This window comes from Oncorhynchus keta, chromosome 10, assembly GCF_023373465.1.
Source record: "Oncorhynchus keta strain PuntledgeMale-10-30-2019 chromosome 10, Oket_V2, whole genome shotgun sequence".
Lineage (NCBI taxonomy): Eukaryota > Metazoa > Chordata > Actinopteri > Salmoniformes > Salmonidae > Oncorhynchus > Oncorhynchus keta.
The window spans coordinates 57,051,068-57,071,769 of NC_068430.1; the positions used below are offsets into that span (position 1 = coordinate 57,051,068).

A 20,702-nucleotide genomic window follows, 5' to 3' on the forward strand; every position below is an offset into this window, starting at 1 on the left:
TTCCCCAAATTACAGCAAGAAATCCACACTTTCACTAGTTGATATATTATATGGATTGTACTTCAGCCATTCTCTAGTCTAGTTCATGGCAAAACAATAGTATCCAGATTATATACAGATCTAGAAATCTGGGCCTATGGCATGAACCACAATCCAAATAATTGGCTTTGGAAATGAGCATGAAGGAACTTCATCACTTTTTTAAAAGACATATGATGGATTACTCCAAGGTTGATGTGAAATGTGTGCATTTTAATAGATATTTGGTGTACAGTTCAGAGCCAATCCATTTTCCTCAAGTGTCCCCAAAAAAACAGCATCAAATGTACTTCTGTTTAAGTCATTGTATCGTTGAAAAAAACTAATGACACTTTAAAAAAAGTTTTTTTTAAGCAATGAAGATTTCTCCTGTCAAATATGCTGTTTTTAGAGTTGCACTGCACGCATCCCTCACTCTGGTATATCTGTATGACTTGACTGCCTTTTAGGGTGACTGACTACTACAGAACCCTATTCAATGGCATTACACGTTACATTCAAGAGCAATGCAAAAACATTCAGTATCAACAACAAGACATGGGATATGCTATGCAGTGACAATAAGCATTCACATGCTTTCTGAAGACCTTGACATAGTGCCTGATCAAACAGTGAGCTCTACAGACATATAGTCAGCGTCATATTAGGGCCGTGTTCAGTATAGCACAGCGTTGCAAAGTGTTTTGAAACGGAAACAGAAAATGGGCATTTCTTATTGGATAAGTTTAGGTAGTATCTCCCTGTTTCAAAATGTGATCCCCTGTTTCATGCTTACTGAACAAGACCCAGAATTAAAACTCATCTACACATTGGAGTCATTTGACTTCCAAAACATCAATAGGACATGACTTTTGATATTCAAAATGCATCTTCAAGTGAGTCATACCCCATTCATCCACAAATAGGGGAGGCAAAATGGTATTTTTTTATCAGTCATTTTAGCTGGATCTCAAGGGCTAAACAGGACATTCTCTGACAGTCTGCTTGTGAAATGCAGAAGCCTTGTAAAGTCATGCGTGCATGTGTGGTTAAACCAGCTCCACAGACACTAGATGGTTCAGTCAGTTTATATTTGGGTTACTGCGATTTTATTCCCCATTTTACGTTTGTGTAAAAATACGTTTTGTCAACGAGTATGTGGCAAGACGTGTTTGTGCGCATGTTCTCACCTCAAATAATTTTAACTAACCGCGGATGCTATTCAAGCAAAACCAATATCCCTCCAACCCCTGTTCCAGTCTGCTTACACAAAGGCGTCTGTAAAATAATTGAACTGATTTAAAACAATACTTTTTCTGATATATTGCAGTTCTACAATAACAATTAAAACTGGTGCAGCTCAGGAACAATCATTTTAGCTCCAACGCTTTTCCAGATTTGGAGTTATTCACAGGGCTAGATGGTGATCCTAGTACAGAAGGCTGCAACGTTACAGAACAACTGAGATAGAAACACATTTTGTAGCACACATATGATTAGCGCTCATGTAGAATTGGGCATCAGGTCAGCTCTAATCATTGCAATTGTATCTGTAGCATTCTTAACGTTTCACTTCTCTGAATACAGCCCAGTGGATTAGGCCAGCTTCTGGTGGGTCTCGGTCTCCTGCTGGGTGACCTTCTCCTCTGACATGACGGTCATCCACGGGGACACGGACCGGGTGATGGTCTGCTTGGCCATGTTGTAGTGGTTGATGATGGTGAAGAGACGCCCGCGACCACCAGGGGGGTAGTAGCCGTATATCCCCGTCGGCATGCACCGGCCTTGCTGCAAGAGGGAGAGAGCGATTTTAGCATAGGAACAAGAGGCAGAACTCTACAAATGTTGACAAGATAAGACCTGGAAGTGCTTGTGAAAACCTGTCGCTGAAAAGAAGATAACATCAAGGTGCCAATAATATTTTTTTAAAGGAGAATTGATTCAAGTTCTGTCTTGCAAGTGCAACTGTATGCTGCATTTCTTTTGAAAGAAGGTCTTCATTGGTACCTACAAGAGGCATCCCACTGGGCAAACACGGGTTGTTTCAACATAATTTATCAATGCATTGTGATGTGGAATCAACGTGGAAAAATACATTTCGATTTTTTTTTTATATCATCCGCCAGTGCCTTTTTCATCTTATTTCAACCAGCGTCGTAAGCATTGAAATAAGAGTAAAACTTAATTATATTGACTAAACCTGACGAACAGGTTGTTACGTCAATCTAATTTCAACATAATCTTCAGAACTATGTATACATTGAAACATTGGGTGGTTGAAGTTGTTTCATTTTATATTTGATTAGACATTTAATTTGACCATGTTTCAATGTTGAGAGTCAAATTGTATGTTTTATACAACGTCACTGTTTCCATCATTCTTGAAAGGAAGAAGTTTGGAACCACCAAGACTCTTCAGAGAGCTGGCTGCCAGGCCAAACTGAGCAATAAGGGGGGGTTGAACTCTTTGGCCTGAATGCCAAGCGTCACATCTGAAGGAAACCTGGCATCATCCCTATGTTGAAGCATAGTGGTGGCAGGATCATGCAGTGAGGATGTTTTTCAGCAGCAGGAACTGGGAGACTAGTCAGGATCGAGGGAAAGATGAACGGAGCAAAGTACAGAGAGATCCTTGATGAAAACCTGCTCCAGAGCACTCAGGATCTCAGATTGGGAAGAAGGTTCACCTTCCCACAGGACAACAACCCTAAGCACACAACCAAGACAATGGAGGAGTGGCTTTGGGACTCTTCGACAAGCCAGAGCCCGGACTTGAATCCGATCGAACATCTCTGGTGAGACCTGAAAATAGCTGTTCAGTAACGCTCCCCATCCAACCTGACAGAGCTTGAGAGGATCTGCAGAGAAGAATGGGAGAAACTCCACAAATACAGGTGTGCCAAGCTTGTTGTGTCATACCCAAGAAGACTTAAGGCTGTAATCGCTGCCAAAGGTGCTTCAACAAAGTGCTGATTAAAGGGTCTGAATACTTATGTAAATGTGATATTTCAGTAATTTTTTTGTGTAAGTTTGCAAAAATGTCTAAAGACCTGCTTTTACTTTGTCATTATGGGGTATTGTGTGTAGATTGATGGCGGGAAAAACAAACAATTTAATACATTTCAGAATAAGGCCGTTAACGCAACACAAATTGGAAAAAGTCAAGGGGTCTGAAAAAGTCAATACTTTCCGAATGCACTGTATGTACCCTGCTTGGCTTGGGAGACAAGCTGTGTACGTTTCGGCTGAGCTATCATGTCAACATGTTCAGACATTGATCAGCTTCCATACTCATTTGCATAGACTACCTACATAACATTGAATAGTTAAAAGTAACTAACTTTTCTTACACAAGTGTATGTGGGCCCAAGCCCTTAGGGGGCCCGAGGCAGAGAATAATAATTTAAAAAACCGACAGGAGCCCACTTTCAATGTTCAAAATACAGCAGAGAGCATCATTTTGTTTCTAAAACATTATTTAAAAAAAAGAACTGTGGATTAAATCTTATGACAAGCACATACAGGTAACAGCCAAAAAAAGAGCCCCAGAGCCTATGATTTCTTAATCGGGCCACTTATAATGAATACCAGAGATAATATCCAAAGGTAAAAATGTTCTACTAATATCATGAATTGGGCATCCCATTTATAGGGCTAATGGTAACTACTTCGAAAGATCCAATCATCCATGGATCATCCATATGCCATGAACCAATGATTATCCTTTGGGCAAATCAGATGTCAATGTAGCCTAGATAAACCCAACCTCACTCCGAATTTACTTTCACATACAGCTTGTGTAAGAAACGTTAGAAAGAAACGTAAGAAACGTCATTCTCGGTGACCGATAATATCCGCCGATATTAACCTTTTATCGATGTATTTTTATCGCCGTTTAATCCACCGAGAATGACCGATATAAAATACGAAGAAAAGTTATTTAAAAAATATATATATATAATTAAATGCTTGTTGTTGTTGCATTTTATTATTTGTCCTGAAGAGGGCACTCTTTGCATGGCTATAAGCCTATCTTGCTTTGGTGCGCTACAGCAAGACGGGACACTACCACCCTACACAATTTTACAGCCCTTTCAAGACAGGACCCTACCACCCTACACAATGTTACTACCCTTTCAAGGACACTACCACCCTACACAAAGTTACAGCTCTTTAGTGAAGCCAGCGAAATCTGGTGTTATATTTGCTCTTTGCGAAGGGTCTTCCTCAAGATCTTTCATTCAAATTTTTTCAGAGACACTAAAAAAAAACATATCAGGTTACAAAGTAGCGCTTCGTAGCTACGTTTTGATGTATGGACTCATTGTGACTTGATAGGCAGGCACTGGTTCAAATTCACGTTTCACTAATCGCCATTTCCATGACGCGTGCTAACTAACTAGCCAGATAACTAGCTGTGTACTTGACGGCGTTCATGGAGGGTTAGTGATATCTGGGATCCTTAGGACATACATACGTTAATCCCGAACCGTAACCATTTTAAATGTCAACTTCAATGGAGTAGGGACAACCCAAGGATGCCAGATAGCAAGGACCTATCACTGAGGCAACGCTGTGCCAGCGGCGCATTTTGTGATTGATATTTTTCCTTTCAAGTGACAACTACCAGAATTCAGTGGCAATAGCCTTACAATTGATGAAAACATAGCTAAATATGAATACATTGAAAATGTGTCCTATGTCGTTTCCCAGCATGAGGCAGCTCAGTTTTCAGAGCCTTGAGAAAAATAGTTTTGCTGGAATCAGTGCAGTTTATCCTCCTTTCACTAGAGTAACAGTTTTTCCATTAAATAATCTCAGCTTTCTGGTGTACCTAAATTCTGTGTGGCACTTACATTAATGTCATTTCCTCAAATTTAAGAAATCAGCTTTCTGAGTATTGTCAAAGGGCTGTTTTAAGCACAATCCACACAGAAAAATATTTTATTTTTATTCTAGCTATAATAATAGACATTGGCTTCACATTTGATTTAAATATATCTATTTATTTCGGTTGATAGAATGATGTTGAAACAATGATGTTGATTCAAATATAATTTTACTATCAACAGTGAAACAAGGTCAAATGTCTAATCAAATATGAAATTCTACAAAACTTCAACCACCCAATATATATTGATGTAGGATTTTTTTTTTAAATAAACATTTCTACATGGAATTGTCAATGCAATTTCAACATATACATAGTTCTGATGATTATGTTGGAATTAGATCGATGTAAAAACTTGTTAATCCGGTTAAGTCAATGAATTTAAGTTGACGTTTTACCCTAATTTCAATGTTTACAATGCTGGTTGAAATGAGATGAAAACAATCCTGGGCCCGGTTTCGCAAAATCATCTTAAGGCTAAGTTAATCGTTAGAACTTCTGAGCCATTTCCCAAAACTGTCTTTATTAACGCTGTACTTGAAATTGCTCGTAATCTAACGCCTGCCTCAGACCCCTCGTAGAACAGCTAAGTGCATCATTAGATCACCATTTACCCACTTTACACATAGAAAATCTCAGCTAAACATAGAATGAAGATGTTTATCTGTCTCTCTGTGACCGCCGAAAACGTCATAGTTGAATGGCCTAAAAAGTGTGCAATGTTTTAACCAAGCAAAGCAAGGATAAATGTGCTTTTTTAATGAAAACTGAAATAGAATAATAATCTAGCAATTATATATTTAGGTTAAATGTTTGACAGCACTTTCATGTGCAATTGATAGACCTACCTAGCATTAAGCCATTAGGCTACATCTGAGTCTATTCCATATTCGTATCTATTAGGCCTATAGGCTACTATTATCTAGAAGCTGACGCATTTCGTTGTAACCTAACCAATAACCTAAAGGTCAACATATTAGGTCTATAGCAAAGTCGCTTAACTTGCTACTTCATGTTTAATTATTGTATTTGTTTAATGATTTAATTGTAGAATATCTGTTAGGCCTACTTGAAGCCCAATTCCTTCCTGCCATTAGGCTACAATGATTTGTTGAGCAATTACGAAAACCATTGTCATCATATCCTATTTTTAGGTCAAGCTGATATTGTCTATAGCAAACAAACAACTTGTATTCATTCTGGCTCACAGTTTAGACAAACTGAACAATTCATATTTTACTTAATCAAAGATTGCTTACAAAAATGGTATGAGTAAACACTTATAACAGATGACAAACATAATACAAACACTTACATACATAATAGACTACAGAACATTTATTCTCATGATGGGAAAACTATTGTGTAAAACAATAACCATAAACAATTTAAGAGCAACAGGGAGCTCTTTAGCCTATATTCTGGAATCATTTTCAGCACAATACAGCTCCTGAAGCGACTCGGTTAAGTTTAACTTTGTAACGAGTGCACTGCGTGGTGTTTTGGGAAACAGGTGTGACATCTTCAGAAGTTATTTTTATGATGCATAGTTAAGCATAAGGTCCATAAGCCTAAATTTCATCACTATCGGGAAACCGAGCCAAGGTTGATGACTTTTTTCAAATCCAATGCATTTTCCACATTGATTCCACGGCACAATACGCTGACAAATTACATTTAAACAACGTTGATTCAACCAGTGTGTGCCCAGTGGGATGCTTACTGTAGTAGCTTACCGTGTACATGAAGCCATCTGGACAGGGCTGCTCATACTGGTAGACTTTATAGACCACCAGAAACATCACGCAGACCAGAAATGCCAAAGCACAAATCACCAGCAGAGTGATCTAGGAAGATGAGAGACACAAACATCATCTCTGGGCTACTGATAGGTCACACTATGCCCAAGCCCAAATCAATCCCTAGACGGCTAGCCACTAGATACTACTCTGTGGTAGATTACTGAACTAGATGGGTGTAAGAAATATGACAGAATCTGCATTTGCCCAACCACAGGGATAGGCAGAGTTATTACTATTTTGCCTCTACCAATCCAATTATTCCATGGCCCGTATTTATAAAGCGTCTCAGTAGAAGGAGTAGGCATGCTGATCCAGGAACAGTTTTTCCTTTTAGATCATAATGAATAAGTTTACATTGACAGGGGGCAATCTGATCCTAGATCAGCTCTCCTACTCTGAATCACTTTATGAATATGGGGCCAGAGGGCGAATTACACCTATCCTATTACTTCAGCTCTACTGGGACTCATCAAGACATGTCTAAGGGTTTGATTAGGGAATAGGTATTGGACGTTAGACCGAACAGAGTGAGACTCATGATGTCTTTAAAAGAGTCAAAGTACATTGCACTGGCATCTCCAGGGTATTATGCAATGGCTACAGGCGTTTCAAGGAACTGAGGAGGCGGGGAGTGGGAGAGAGTTGTCGGGAAAATCACTTTGTCAAATATGCCAGCCTCAGCTATGAGGCCAGGGCCGTATTCTTAAAGCGTCTCAGAGAAGGAGTGCTGTACTAAGACCAGTGTAATAAAAAAGGCAAAACTGGTCCTAGATCAGCAACCCTACTCTGGAACGCTTTATAAATATGGGACCTGATTTTGTCTTGATCACGGGCCCAAACTTAGTGTATTATATCATCGATTTTTATTGACACTGAGGTTTACTAAGAGTTCCCTTCTGATTTTCCAGGATGTAGATGATGTCATATTTCTCTATTAGAGTTAGAAACATCTTGTGGAAATCATTAAAGAATTGATATCAAGGGCTGCTCTGCAAAACCAGCATGGAGCCAGACAAAAAAGAAACCAGGTAGGGAATGTCCCTTTCAACTACAGTGTGCATATTGCCTACAGAAAAGTAAATGTCTTGCCCTATCTGATAACAGATTATGCCTTAAGACTTCAGATACAAAGATATCAGCATAGCGAGCTGGAAAATACCACAAAGAGCATTTGAGCACTACAGATTGGGAAATCAATTGTGCTATGGGATGTCATGGAATGCATTCGCACCAATGTTTTTGATGGACCACTCTTAAGATAGTGAGCAGGTATGGCTTCTTCAGGTGATCTGTAGCCTAGCAATTTGCTTCTCAAAGACCTCTATGTAAACTCATCTGTTGCTGCCATGCTATGTTGTTGTCTTAGGTCACTCGTTATGTGCTGTTGTGTTGTCTCTCTTGTAGTGATGTGTGTTTTATTCTATATTTTTATTTAATTTATTTTTAATCTCAGCCCCCGTCCCCACAGGAGGCCTTTTGGTAGGCCGTCATTGTAAATAAGAATTTGTTCTTATCTGACTTGCCTAGTTAGATAAAGGTTACATTTTAAAAAACTGAGAAAAAAAAAACTGAGTGAGACATGACAATTACAAGACCATTGCCATGGCAACAGTTGCATTAATCAAGGGGGGCTTGGGTTTGGGTGAAGAACAAGAAAACATATCTTACTTTAAGTCGCTCAGATACCCCTTCAATGATGCGTATTGAGAATTCTGCTATCTTGGGGGAGTGCAGCTTGCTCTTCTTGTGCTCCCCATCATAGTCTGTTTTGGTCTTTACCACCACCTGAAACACAATGGCAAATGCCAAGATGTAGATAAATAATGCTGATCATAGGCCTGCACGAAGGTGTAACATTTGTAGGCTATATCCTTCATGTGTGTAATGGTTAATAGATTGATAGATTTTTATTTGAGGCTATTGACAAAATAGTGGTTACATTGACACGTTTATTTCTATTGGATCCTTAGATGGTCACATTCATATTATTTCATCCTGTAAAAAAAAAACTCATGGACGATGGGTAGAGTAGATATACTGCACCAATAGGCTTTCAATTCACTCGAATAAATATTACCTTGTCGAGTACAGGGAACTGCAGTTGACTGGCATCTAAGGGTGTTATGAGGGGAATGGTGTCGTATCCATCTTCTGAGACGGTTTTGGCGTTGTTTTTGTCACTTAAATGATTCCCCAATTTGACCATTTTTCGAGACGATAGGGTGTAAAACCTGTTCGGAGAAGGACAGGGCGTTCAATAGTGATTGTATGATGAATACATGTAGGCCTATGCGCCGTCTAAATTATGAATGGCATATGATTGTTTTAGTTTTCTCTTAACGTAGCCAATCATTCATGAGCTGAAACAAAAACACGCCTGCATTTCAAACACACTGCAATTGATAACATAGATATGGAACGTTGATTATTTTGTTAATTTCATTATATGATACCAGAAGGAGCGCTCGCAAATAAAACATCCTTTGTAGTATCCTTTGGATGTTACTTTCCATTCGCACTTTTTATCATAATAAGAACGATAAACTTGTATATGACATTGACTAATACATCAACCCTTACCTGCTAACGTTTTTTTTATTTTAATCCTTGTTGATGGTCGTATTTTATTGTTATAACTGAGACCGCTGGTGTAGGCGTGACTCAGCCGATTTAAGATGTTGTAGATGCACGATATGGACTAGCTCTAGCTGATGCTCCTCAAAGGCGGACCCTCTGAGCGGATGCTGCTGCTGGCAACATTAGCCAACAACACATGCATAGGCTACGCACGAGATAACACATGGGAGCAGGTCTAGGGAGATGATGGTTTTACATCTAAACTTTGAAAGACTATTTTAAATCTAATCAAAAGAAAGAAACATTGGTACTGAGCTGAACATTTAATAAAAAATGTTTTCCAATGCCTCGCAAAGAAGGCCATCTATTGGTAGATGGGTACAAAAAAAAAAAACGTTTTTAACCTGACAATGAATTGTAACGCTTGTCGTCTGGGGAAGGAGAGGAGGACCAAGGTGCAGCGTGGTAACTATTTATATTATTTAATGAAATATGCACTAGACAAAACAACAAACATGACAGACAGACAGACAGACAGACAGACAGACAGACAGACAGACAGACAGACAGACAGACAGACAGACAGACAGACAGACAGACAAACAAGCAAGCAAGCAAGCAAACAAGCAAACAAGCAAACAGTCCTGAAAGGTGAACCAAAAACACTAAACAGGAAACAACCACCCACAAAACACAATGGAAAACAGGCTACCTAAATATGGTTCTCAATCAGGGACAACGATTGACAGCTGCCTCTGATTGAGAACCATACCAGGCCAAACACAGAAATAGAAAATCATAGACAAACTAACATAGACAACCCACCCAACTCACGCCCTGACCATACTAAAACAAAAGACAAAACAAAGGTCAGAACGTGACATGAATATCACTTTGAGCATGGTGAAATTATTAATCAAGCTTTGGATGGTATATCAATACACCCAGTCACTACAAATATACAGGTGTCCTTCCTATACAGTATCAATTGCCGGAGAGGAAGGAAAACGCCCAGGGATTTCCTTGGTGACTTTAAAACAGTTACAAATATCAATGGCTGCGATTGGAGAAAACTGAGGATGAATCATAACATTGTAATTACTCCACAATACTAATCTAATTGACAGAGTGAAAAGAAGGAAGCCTATAAAAAAATATTCCAAAACATGCATTGTGTTTGCATCAAGGTACTAAAGTAATACAGCAAAATAATTGGCAAAGCAATTCACTTTTTCTCTTGAATACAAAGTGTTATGTTTGGGAAAATCCGATGCGACACATTTTTTATTTTTTATTTTATTTCACCTTTATTTAACCAGGTAGGCTAGTTGAGAAGAAGTTCTCATTTGCAACTGCGACCTGGCCAAGATAAAGCATAGCAGTGTGAACAGACAACACAGAGTTACACATGGAGTAAACAATTAACAAGTCAATAACACAGTAGAAAAAAAGGGGAGTCTATATACAATGTGTGCAAAAGGCATGAGGAGGTAGGCGAATAGTTACAATATTGCAGATTAACACTGGAGTGATAAATGATCAGATGATCATGTACAAGTAAAGATATTGGTGTGCAAAAGAGCAGAAAAGTAAATAAATAAAAACTGTGGGGATGAGGTAGGTGAAAATGGGTGGGCTATTTACCAATAGATTATGTACAGCTGCAGCGATCGGTTAGCTGCTCAGATAGCTGATTTTTGAAGTTGGTGAGGGAGATAAAAGTCTCCAACTTCAGCTATTTTTGCAATTCGTTCCAGTCACAGGCAGCAGAGTACTGGAACGAAAGGCGGCCGAATGAGGTGTTGGCTTTAGGGATGATCAGTGAGATACACCTGCTGGAGCGCGTGCTACGGATGGGTGTTGCCATCGTGACCAGTGAAGTTACTCCAGTGAAGTTACTCCAGCTTATATATATGCCATTTAGCTGACGCTTTTATCCAAAGCGACTTACAGTCATGTGTGCATGCATTCTACGTATGGGTGGTCCCGGGAATTGAACCCACTACCCTGGCGTTACAAGCGCCATGCTCTACCAACTGAGCCACAGAAGGACCAGCTTCAGCAAGACTCCCGCAGTGTGCCAGACTATGTGGTAGATTTCCGCACATTGGCGGCTGACAGTGCCTGGAACCTGGAATCGCTGTTTGACACGTTCCTGCACAGATTATCGGAGGAAGTTAAGGATGAGCTCGCAGCCCGGGAACTACCGACGGATCTTGACTCACTCATCGCCTTGACCATCCAGATTTATGGGCGGCTATGGGAACGTAGGAAGGAGAGGAGGACTGATTCCACCTCACCTCCGAGGCATCCCGGAAATCCCCGACCTCTACATTTCCGCGAAAATCCGATGCTACCCAAGTTCCCCTGAGAGTCTCTAAAGACTGCCGATTCGCCTCTTCCCGAGCCGATGCATCTAGGCAGAGGTAGGTTGGCGACAGTTTACTCAGGCTTAACACGAAGAGTTTCCTGTATTGCATGTCCAATAAAAGACCAGGCTCACCGGTAGGGGTGAGTACTCTGGTAGGCCATACGGAGAACTTTCCCTCTCCGCTTACTCGCACCCCTCTCCACGCCATCCTGCTGTGAGGGAAGCAGTCGAAAACTCTCCGGGTACTCATTGACTCTGGGGACGATGAGAGTTTTATTGATGCCACACGGGCATCCGAGCTGGGCATCCTCACTCAGCTCCTCTCCATTCCCATGGATGTTAGATTGCTGGATAGTTTATCATGCCTTGATCTGTTTCACCTGTCCTTGTGATTGTCTCCACCCCCTCCAGGTGTCACTTATTTTCCCCGGTGTATTTTTCCCTGTGTTTCCTGTCTCTCTGTGCCAGTTCGTCTTGTTTGTCAACCAGCGTGTTTTTCCGTGCTCCGCCATTTTCCTTTTCTGTTTTTACTAGTCCTCCCGACCCATGCCTGCCTAGACTCTGAACCCACCTGCATGACCATACTGCCTGCACTGACCTTGAGCCTGCCTGCCACTCAATACCTTCTGGACTCTGACCTTGTTATGATCTTTTGCCTGTCCACAACCATTCTCTTGCCTACCCCTTGGATCATAATAAATATCAGAGCCTCAAACCATCTGCCTCCCATGTCTGCATCTGCGTCTCGCCCGACGCTCTATAGGCAGGCTCACCCACAATACCACTCCTATCAACCTATGAGTATCAGGGAATCACAGTGAGGCTATCCAATTCATGCTTATTAACCCTTTCACATGTACCATCACACGGGTGTGATCATTCTACAGTGGTCCCTGAAGCGTAAAATCACCCCTGTGTGATTAGAACGCTTATTTAGAATGGCCAGTTTCAAATGACGCAACAATCAGCATTTGAGCTGACCACACTTTTTTTTCAGAAACTATTTACACAAACTCAGTCCTTACAAAGTTATATCCACAATGTGAACAGTTTATTTTTTGGATGAAGTGTTCAGATATTCACAGAAGTATCTATAGCATAACACAATCATCCAAACCGGGGAAAGAAAATGGAGGCAACATTTGTCCTAGCGCTGAGGAAAGATTGATGCAACACACGTGGTCATATTTGTATAACTCTCAGCTGACAAACTACAATATGAATTAGATAATAGCAATTACTATTTATAATTAATCACACCGCGGGTGAGCTCACCATTGATCAAAATGATCTAGTAGAACACTTTCTAGAAATCGAAAGTAATCCGACGATTAGTTTCAGTGCACCGCCATGCTTTTTTTCCTCACAGAAACCAAAGATAATAAGAGAATACAAGATGAGTTTGGTCTGTTTATAGTATGCATTTTGAAGGGGTGTGTTTACCATCGTTCACATCTCAACATTCACTTCCTGAAGTTCTCAAAAAATGAATGAACCCTTACTCGCCTAATTTTGTTATAGCATCTTTGGTCCGACAGACGATTACGTGAAACCCAGAATGCATTGTATGCCAACAAACATGGCTCCACACACATAGCTGGAATTAGCTTAGCTCATCATAATCAGTACAAATAATTTTACACACATAATACAGTAGAGCAAAAAAGTATTTAGTCAGCCACCAATTGTGCAAGTTATCCTACTTAAAAATATGAGAGAGGCCTGTACATTTTCATCATAGGTACACTTCAACTATGACAGACAAAATGAGGGGAAAAAATCCAGAAAATCACATTGTAGGATTTTTTATGAATTTATACTATGTTTGCAACTCCCTTCTATTGTTACTATTGTTTGTACAAGCATTTGTAAATTGCTCCCAAGGATGAATCAGACTTGTGGAGGTCTAAAAATACAATTCTGCAGTCTTGGCTGATTCCTTTTGATTTTCCCATGATGTCAAGTAAAGAGACACTGAGTTTGAGGGTAGTCCTTGAAATACATCCACAGGTACACCTCCAATTGACTAAAATTATGTCCATTTGCCTATCAGAAGCGTCTAAAGCCATGCCATAATTTTCTGGAATTTTTCAAGCTGTTTAAAGGCACAGTCAAGTTAGTGTATATTAACCTCTGACCCACTGGAATTGTGATATAGTGAATTATAAGTGAAATAATCTGTCTTTAAATGTAACAACTGTTGGTGGAAGAAGGTGAGGACCAAAGCGCAGCGTGGTACATGTTCATGTTAGTTTATTGAGACTGAACACTACATACAAAAATAACAAAGGGAATAATAACTGAAACAGTCCTGAAAGGTGAAAAACACTAAACAGAAATCAACTACCCACAAAACCCATGTGGGAAAAAGCTACCTAAGTATGGTTCTCAATCAGAGACAACGATAGACAGCTGCCTCTGATTGAGAACCACATCCGGCCAAACATCAAAGAAATACAAAACATAGAAAATGAACATAGAATGCCCACCCTGGCCTAACCAAAATAGAGAATAAAAGCCTCTCTATGGCCAGGGCGTGACAGTACCCCCCCCCCCTCCCAAAGGTGCGGAACCTGATTCTAAAGGGGAGGGTCCGGGCGGGCCTTCTTTACGGCGACCGCTCCACCTTAGGCTTTGCCCACTTAGGTGGCGCCTCTGGAGCGGGGACCCTCGCCGCCGATCCCGGACTGGGGACCCTCGCAACGGGCCCCGGACAGGAGGGCGACTCTGGCAGCCCCGGACAGGAGGGCGACTCTGGCAGCTCCGGACAGGAGGGCGACTCTGGCAGCTTCGGACAGGAGGGCGACTCTGGCAGCTCCGGACAGGAGGGCGACTCTGGCAGCTCCGGACAGGAGGGCGACTCTGGCAGCTCCGGACAGGAGGGCGACTCTGGCAGCTCCGGACAGGAGGGCGACTCTGGCAGCTCCGGACAGGAGGGCGACTCTGGCAGCTCCGGACAGGAGGGCGACTCTGGCAGCTCCGGACAGGAGGGCGACTCTGGCAGCTCCGGACAGGAGGGCGACTCTGGCAGCTCTGGACAGGACACAGGCACAGGATTCACCAGGCTGGGGAGACCTACTGGAGGCCTGGTCCGTGGAGGAGGCACAGGATAAACCGGGCTGTGGGGGAGCACTGGAGATCTGGTGCGTAGCCTTGACACCACTCTTCCAGGCTGAATGCCCAGTCTAGCCCGGCACGTGCGGGGAGCTGGAACAGGCCGCACTGGCATCTCCTGGGGAACTGGGGAAACCGTGCTGAGAGCCGACACAGGATATCCTGGCCCGAGGAGACGCACTGGAGGTCTGGAGAGCAGGGCTGGCACCATCCGTCCTGGCTGGATCCTCACCCTAACCCGGCAGATGCGGGGAGCTGGAATGTAGCGCCCCGGGCTAAGAACGCATACTGGAGATCGGTAGCGCCAAGCTGGCACAAGACGTGCAGGGCTGGGGAGGCGCACAGGGGGCCTGGTGCGTGGGGCTGGCACAGTCTTCACCAGACAGCTAGCACTCACCTCAGGACGAGTATGGAGAGCTGACTCAGGTGACATCATCATCATTTAAAGGCACAGTCAAGTTAGTCTATGTTAACCTCTGCCCCACTGGAATTGTGATATAGTGCATTATAGGTGAAATAATCTGTCTTTAAATATAACGGCTGTTGGTGGAAGAAGGTGAGGACCAAAGCGCAGAGTGGTACGTGTTCATGTTAGTTTATTGAGACTGAAAACTAAATACAAAAATAACAAAGGGAATAACCGAAACAGTCCTGAAAGGTGAAAAACACTAAACAGAAATCAACTACCCACAAAACCCAAAGCTACCTAAGTATGGTTCTCAATCAGAGACAACTATAGACTCTCTGATTGAGAACCACACCCAGCCAAACAACAAATAAATACAAAACATAGAAAATGAACATAGAATGCCCACCCTAGTCACAGCCTGGCATAACCAAAATAGAGAATAAAAGCCTCTCTATGGCCAGGGCGTGACATTAAACAATTGTTTGAAAAATGACTTGTGTCATGCACAAAGTATATGTCCTAACTGACTTGCCAAAACTATAGTTTGATAAACAAGAAATTTGTGGAGTGGTTGAAAAACTAGTTTTAATGACTCCAACCTAAGTGTATTTATATGTACATTTTCTTTTTAATCCCTTTACGTTTGTGTGTATAAGGTAGTTGTTGTGAATTTGTTGGATTACTTGTTAGATATTACTGCATAGTCGGAACTAGAAGCACAAGCATTTCACTGCACTCGCATTAACATCTGCTATAGTGGCTTGCGAACGTATTCACCCCCCTAGGCATTTTTCCAATTTTCTTGCCTTACACCCTGGAATAAAAATAGATTTTGGGGGGTTTGTATCATTTGATTTACACAACATGACACTTTGAAGATGCAAAATATTTTTTATTGTGAAACAAACAAGAAATAAGACAAAAAAAACAGAAAACCTGAGCGTGCATAACTATTAACCCCCCCGAAGTCAATACTTTGTAGAGCCACCTTTTGCAGCAATTACAACTGCAAGTTTCTTGGGGTATATCTCTATAAGCTTGGCACATCTAGCCACTGGAATTTTTGCCCATTCTTCAATGCAAAACTGCTCCAGCTCCTTCAGGTTGGATGGGTTCAGATGGTGTACAGCAATCTTTCAGTCAACTGGAATGAGGTCTTGGCTTTAACTAGGCCATTCCAATACATTTAAATGTTTCCCTTTGAACCACTCAAGTGTTGCTTTAGCAGTATGCTTAGGGTCATTGTCCTATTGGAAGGTGAACCTCCATCCCAGTCTCAAATCTCTGGAAGACTGAAACAGGTTTCCCTCAAGAATTTCCCTGTATTTAGCATTCCTTCAATTCTGACCAGTTCCCCAGTCCCTGCTGATGAAAACATCCCCACAGCATGATGTTGTCACCACCATGCATCATTGTGGGGGTGGTGTTCTCGGGGTGGTGAGAGGCGTTGGGTTTGCGCCAGGCATAGCGTTTTCCTTGATGGCCAAAAAGCTCAATTTTGGTCTTATCTGACCAAAGTACCTTCTTCCATATGTTTGGGGAGTCTCCCACCTGCCGTTTGGTGAACACCAAACGTGTTTGCTTATTTCTTTCCTTAGTGGAAAATGGTTGACACCGATCTGCTGCCGAAACCCGGGATCGAACCAGGGACCTTTAGATCTTAAGCAATGGCTTTTTTTTTTGGCCACTCTTCTGTAAAGCCCAGCTCTGTGGAGTGTACAGCTTAAAGGGGTCCTATGGACACATACTCCAATTTCTGCTGTGGTGCTTTGCAGACCCTTCAGGGTTATCTTTGGTCTCTTTGTTGCCTCTGATTAATTCCCTCCTTGCCTGGTCAAATCAAATCAAATCAAATTTTATTTGTCACATACACATGGTTAGCAGATGTTAATGCGAGTGTAGCGAAATGCTTGTGCTTCTAGTTCCGACAATGCAGTGATAACCAACAAGTAATCTAACTAACAATTCCAAAACTACTGTCTTATACACAGTGTAAGGGGATAAAGAATATGTACATAAGGATATATGAATGAGTGATGGTACAGAGCAGCATACAGTAGATGGTATCGAGTACAGTATATACATATGAGATGAGTATGTAGACAAAGTAAACAAAGTGGCATAGTTAAAGTGGCTAGTGATACATGTATTACATAAGGATGCAGTCGATGATGTAGAGTACAGTATGTCGGTGAGTTTTGGTGGGCGGCCCCCTCTTGGCAGGTTTGTTGTGATGCTATATTCTTTCCATTTTTGATAATGGATTTAATGGTGCTCTGTGGGATGTTCAAAGTTTCTGATCTTTTTTTATAACCCAACCCTGGTCTGTACTTCTCCACAACTTAGTTCCTGACCTGTTTGGAGAGCTCCTTGGTCTTCATGGTGCTACTTGCTTGGTTGTGCCCCTTGCTTTGTGGTGTTGCAGACTCCACTTTCAGAACAGGTTTATATATACTGAGATCATGTGTCAGATTATGTGACACTTAGATTGCACACATTTGGACTTTATTCAACTAATTATGTGACTGATATTACTGTTCTAAAACATGTTCTTGGGTTTAAAATAATAAATACTGAAACTTTCAAATGAAGTTTGTGAGTGAGTTAAAAAATTGCTTTCATTAGCTTTTTCTCTCACTGCCTGGCTGTCTTGGAACTACGAACATTTCCATGAAGTTTTTGCTTAAGGAGAAACATAAGAAACAGCGCAACAAAATGTCCAATAACCTTTTTGAGGAATAGCAACTTCGCTTAACTTCCTTCTTAAGTCTATAGTTAAGGAAAAAATGCCTGTTAAGAAGAAGACATTTCTTCTTAACCCCCCTGTTGTTTTCCAGTCGAATTGGACCTATTTACATGTTTTCTCTCTGAAAAATGTAGTTGATTTAATCTGATTGCCATATGGTTCCATGACTTTGTCCACACAGGGTATCTGAACACACAAAATATATTTAGATGATTTTCATTACATTTTGGGCGTTTTATTTAACTTTTGTACACCTGTGGTGTTCCCGGTCAAAAATTACTATAATTAGAAATGAATTGGTGAGACTGCAATTAGTGTATACAATTGAGTTCAGGCACATGCACATTCATCAGATGGACACACTTCTTCTCCCAGACCCCCACATGCATGTGTGTTTGAGCACACACCCCTCACTCCCCTTCTTGGCTTCCATGGCAAACCCCAAGGGGACCTTTCCCTAAAATAATCTTTCCCCCACGGGAACCACACCTGTTGGCATTCTCACAAACAATCGCAACATTGTTTCAATAATATATGGAACTTTTCTCGCAGCTATGGTATATAAAAGCTTTTTTGATGTCTTGCTCACAATTCATTCTGTGGCAGCCCAATGACCAAACGATATACTGTATGTGAGGCTCTTGATCATATATTTGATCATGACACTGGTGAGGAGGAGAGAAGCCAGGAAACTGACAGTGAAGATACATTAGAGGAGGAAGTGTCAGAAGTTGAATGCAATACCGAATATGATCAAGACCAAGAGACTACCGATGTGGCGCAATCCAGTGATGAGGAAGAGGGCCCTGCTGAGGTTGTTGTTACATTCCAGTCAAAGAATGGGAATTTGTCCTGGTCTTCATCCCCACCTGAGAGGTCGGCTGTCGGCTGAAAATGTTATCAGGATGACCCCAGGGCCATCGAGATACGCCATATCCCAGGTTGATGACATAAAATCCTGCTTCGAGCTGTTCCTGACAGAGTCAATCGAAACTATAGTGATAAACATGAGAAACTTGGAGGGGAGACGCGTTTACAAAGACAACTGGAAGGAGGTACACCGGACAGACATCCAAGCATACGTAGGTCTCTTGATTTTGGCTGGTTGGTACAGATCCAGAAACTAATCTACCACCAGTTTATGGGATGCAGAGTCTGATCGGGCAATTTTTTTTGCCACTATGTCACTCCAGACATTTCACGTGTTGTCACGGGTGATTCGCTTCGACAACCGTGATACAAGACCAGGCCTCCGTCAACAAGACAAGCTGGCAGCGATCAGAGAGATTTGGCACAAGTGGATGGAGTGGCTGCCACTCATCTATAACCCAAGTCCAGACATCACAGTGGATGAGTGTCTGGTCGCTTTTAGGGAACACTGCCCATTCAAACAGTACATGCCAAGCAAACCGTCAAAATATGGAATAATGATATGGGCAGCATGTGATGCCAGGACAAGTTATGCCTGGAACATGCAGGTTCACACCGGGATACGACGATACTGACGGTGTTCCCGAAAGGAACCAGGGGAAGCGGGGGGTCCTGGAAATGACTGCAGGTCTCCAGGGGCACAACATAACATGTGTCAATTTCTTCACCTCATATGCTCATGGTCAGGAGCTACTCCCCCAAACAATGACCATGGTGGGCTCGGTCAGGAGGAACAAGCCTGAGTTGCCTCCTGCCTTATTCACTACCAAGGACAGGGATCGTTTTCCCTCTCAATTTACCTTCACCGATACACACACTCGTGTCCTACTGCCCGAAGAAAAATAAGAATGTGCTTCTGATGACAACTCTGCACAGGGATGTCGCTGTGAGTACCAGGGAGGACAAGAAGTCCAACGCTGTCCTGGATTAGAACAGGAACAGAGGGGGAGTTGACAAATTTGATAAGGCATGTTACTTTTTATCTTTCAAGTCTTGTACTTTTTTTCCTATTACCAGATTGTTTTATCTGCACCGTAAAAAATAAGACACGCTGTTGTTTGGTGAAATGCTCATTGAATTTGTGAACAATATGGAGTGAATTCTATTCATTTGAATATGTAAATATTCGCTTGATGCAATTTTTCACTTTACCATGCAAGACATGAAGTATCAATTGCATGTAGTCATTATTTTATTTACTGATTGTTCCACTTTTACAGGTTACTAACACATACTCTTGTAAGAGGATGACGGCGCGTTGGCCCATGGTGGTGTTCTTCAACATCCTTAGATGTGTCGGCCTACAATGCGTTTGTGGTGTGGATGAAGGTGAATCCAGGCTGAAAGCAGGGGAAATTCTTCAAGAGGAGACTATTCCTTGAAGAGTTGGGGAAAGCCATGGTGGCACCCCTCATTCAAAGGCGTCAACATCTTCCTCAAACACCATCCTCGGCTGGATTGGTGAGAGATATACAAGGGCCAGAAGCAAGATCTATGGCCACCAGAGACAGAAGAGACTAAAGGAAGAGGTGCAAAAGAGATGTCAAAACGAGCATTATGTGCCATAAATCCAGAGCATATATTTGCAAGGCACATGCAACAACCACCAGGGATTGTCCAACATGTGCATGAGAACACACAAAATGTAACCACCATTGATTGACAGATTGTGAACATTTTAATTTTTTTGTTATTGTTAGTAATACTGTTATTGTTACTGTTGTTCTTTAATGTGTTCAGACATTCATTTTGTAATATGGTAAAGTTTTCATGTGTAGTTTTGGGCCTATGTCCTTTCTTTACTTATAAAATCATAACGGTCTGTTTTGACCGTGAACACAACA

At 41.7% G+C, this 20,702-nt stretch overlaps 1 protein-coding gene across 1 annotated transcript; it reads right to left on the minus strand.

The window, feature by feature from the left end:
- Positions 1 to 231: 231 nt before the first annotated feature.
- On the minus strand, positions 232 to 9,471 carry LOC118389012 (neuronal vesicle trafficking-associated protein 1-like). Its single transcript, XM_035778668.2, has 5 exons — positions 9,292 to 9,471; positions 8,789 to 8,942; positions 8,380 to 8,496; positions 6,646 to 6,756; positions 232 to 1,806 (listed from the first exon to the last, which is right to left on the minus strand). Exons 2-5 carry the CDS (start codon positions 8,915 to 8,917, stop codon positions 1,615 to 1,617), a joined length of 549 nt encoding a protein of 182 aa, XP_035634561.1. The 5' UTR covers positions 8,918 to 8,942; positions 9,292 to 9,471; the 3' UTR covers positions 232 to 1,614.
- Positions 9,472 to 20,702: the final 11,231 nt, after the last annotated feature.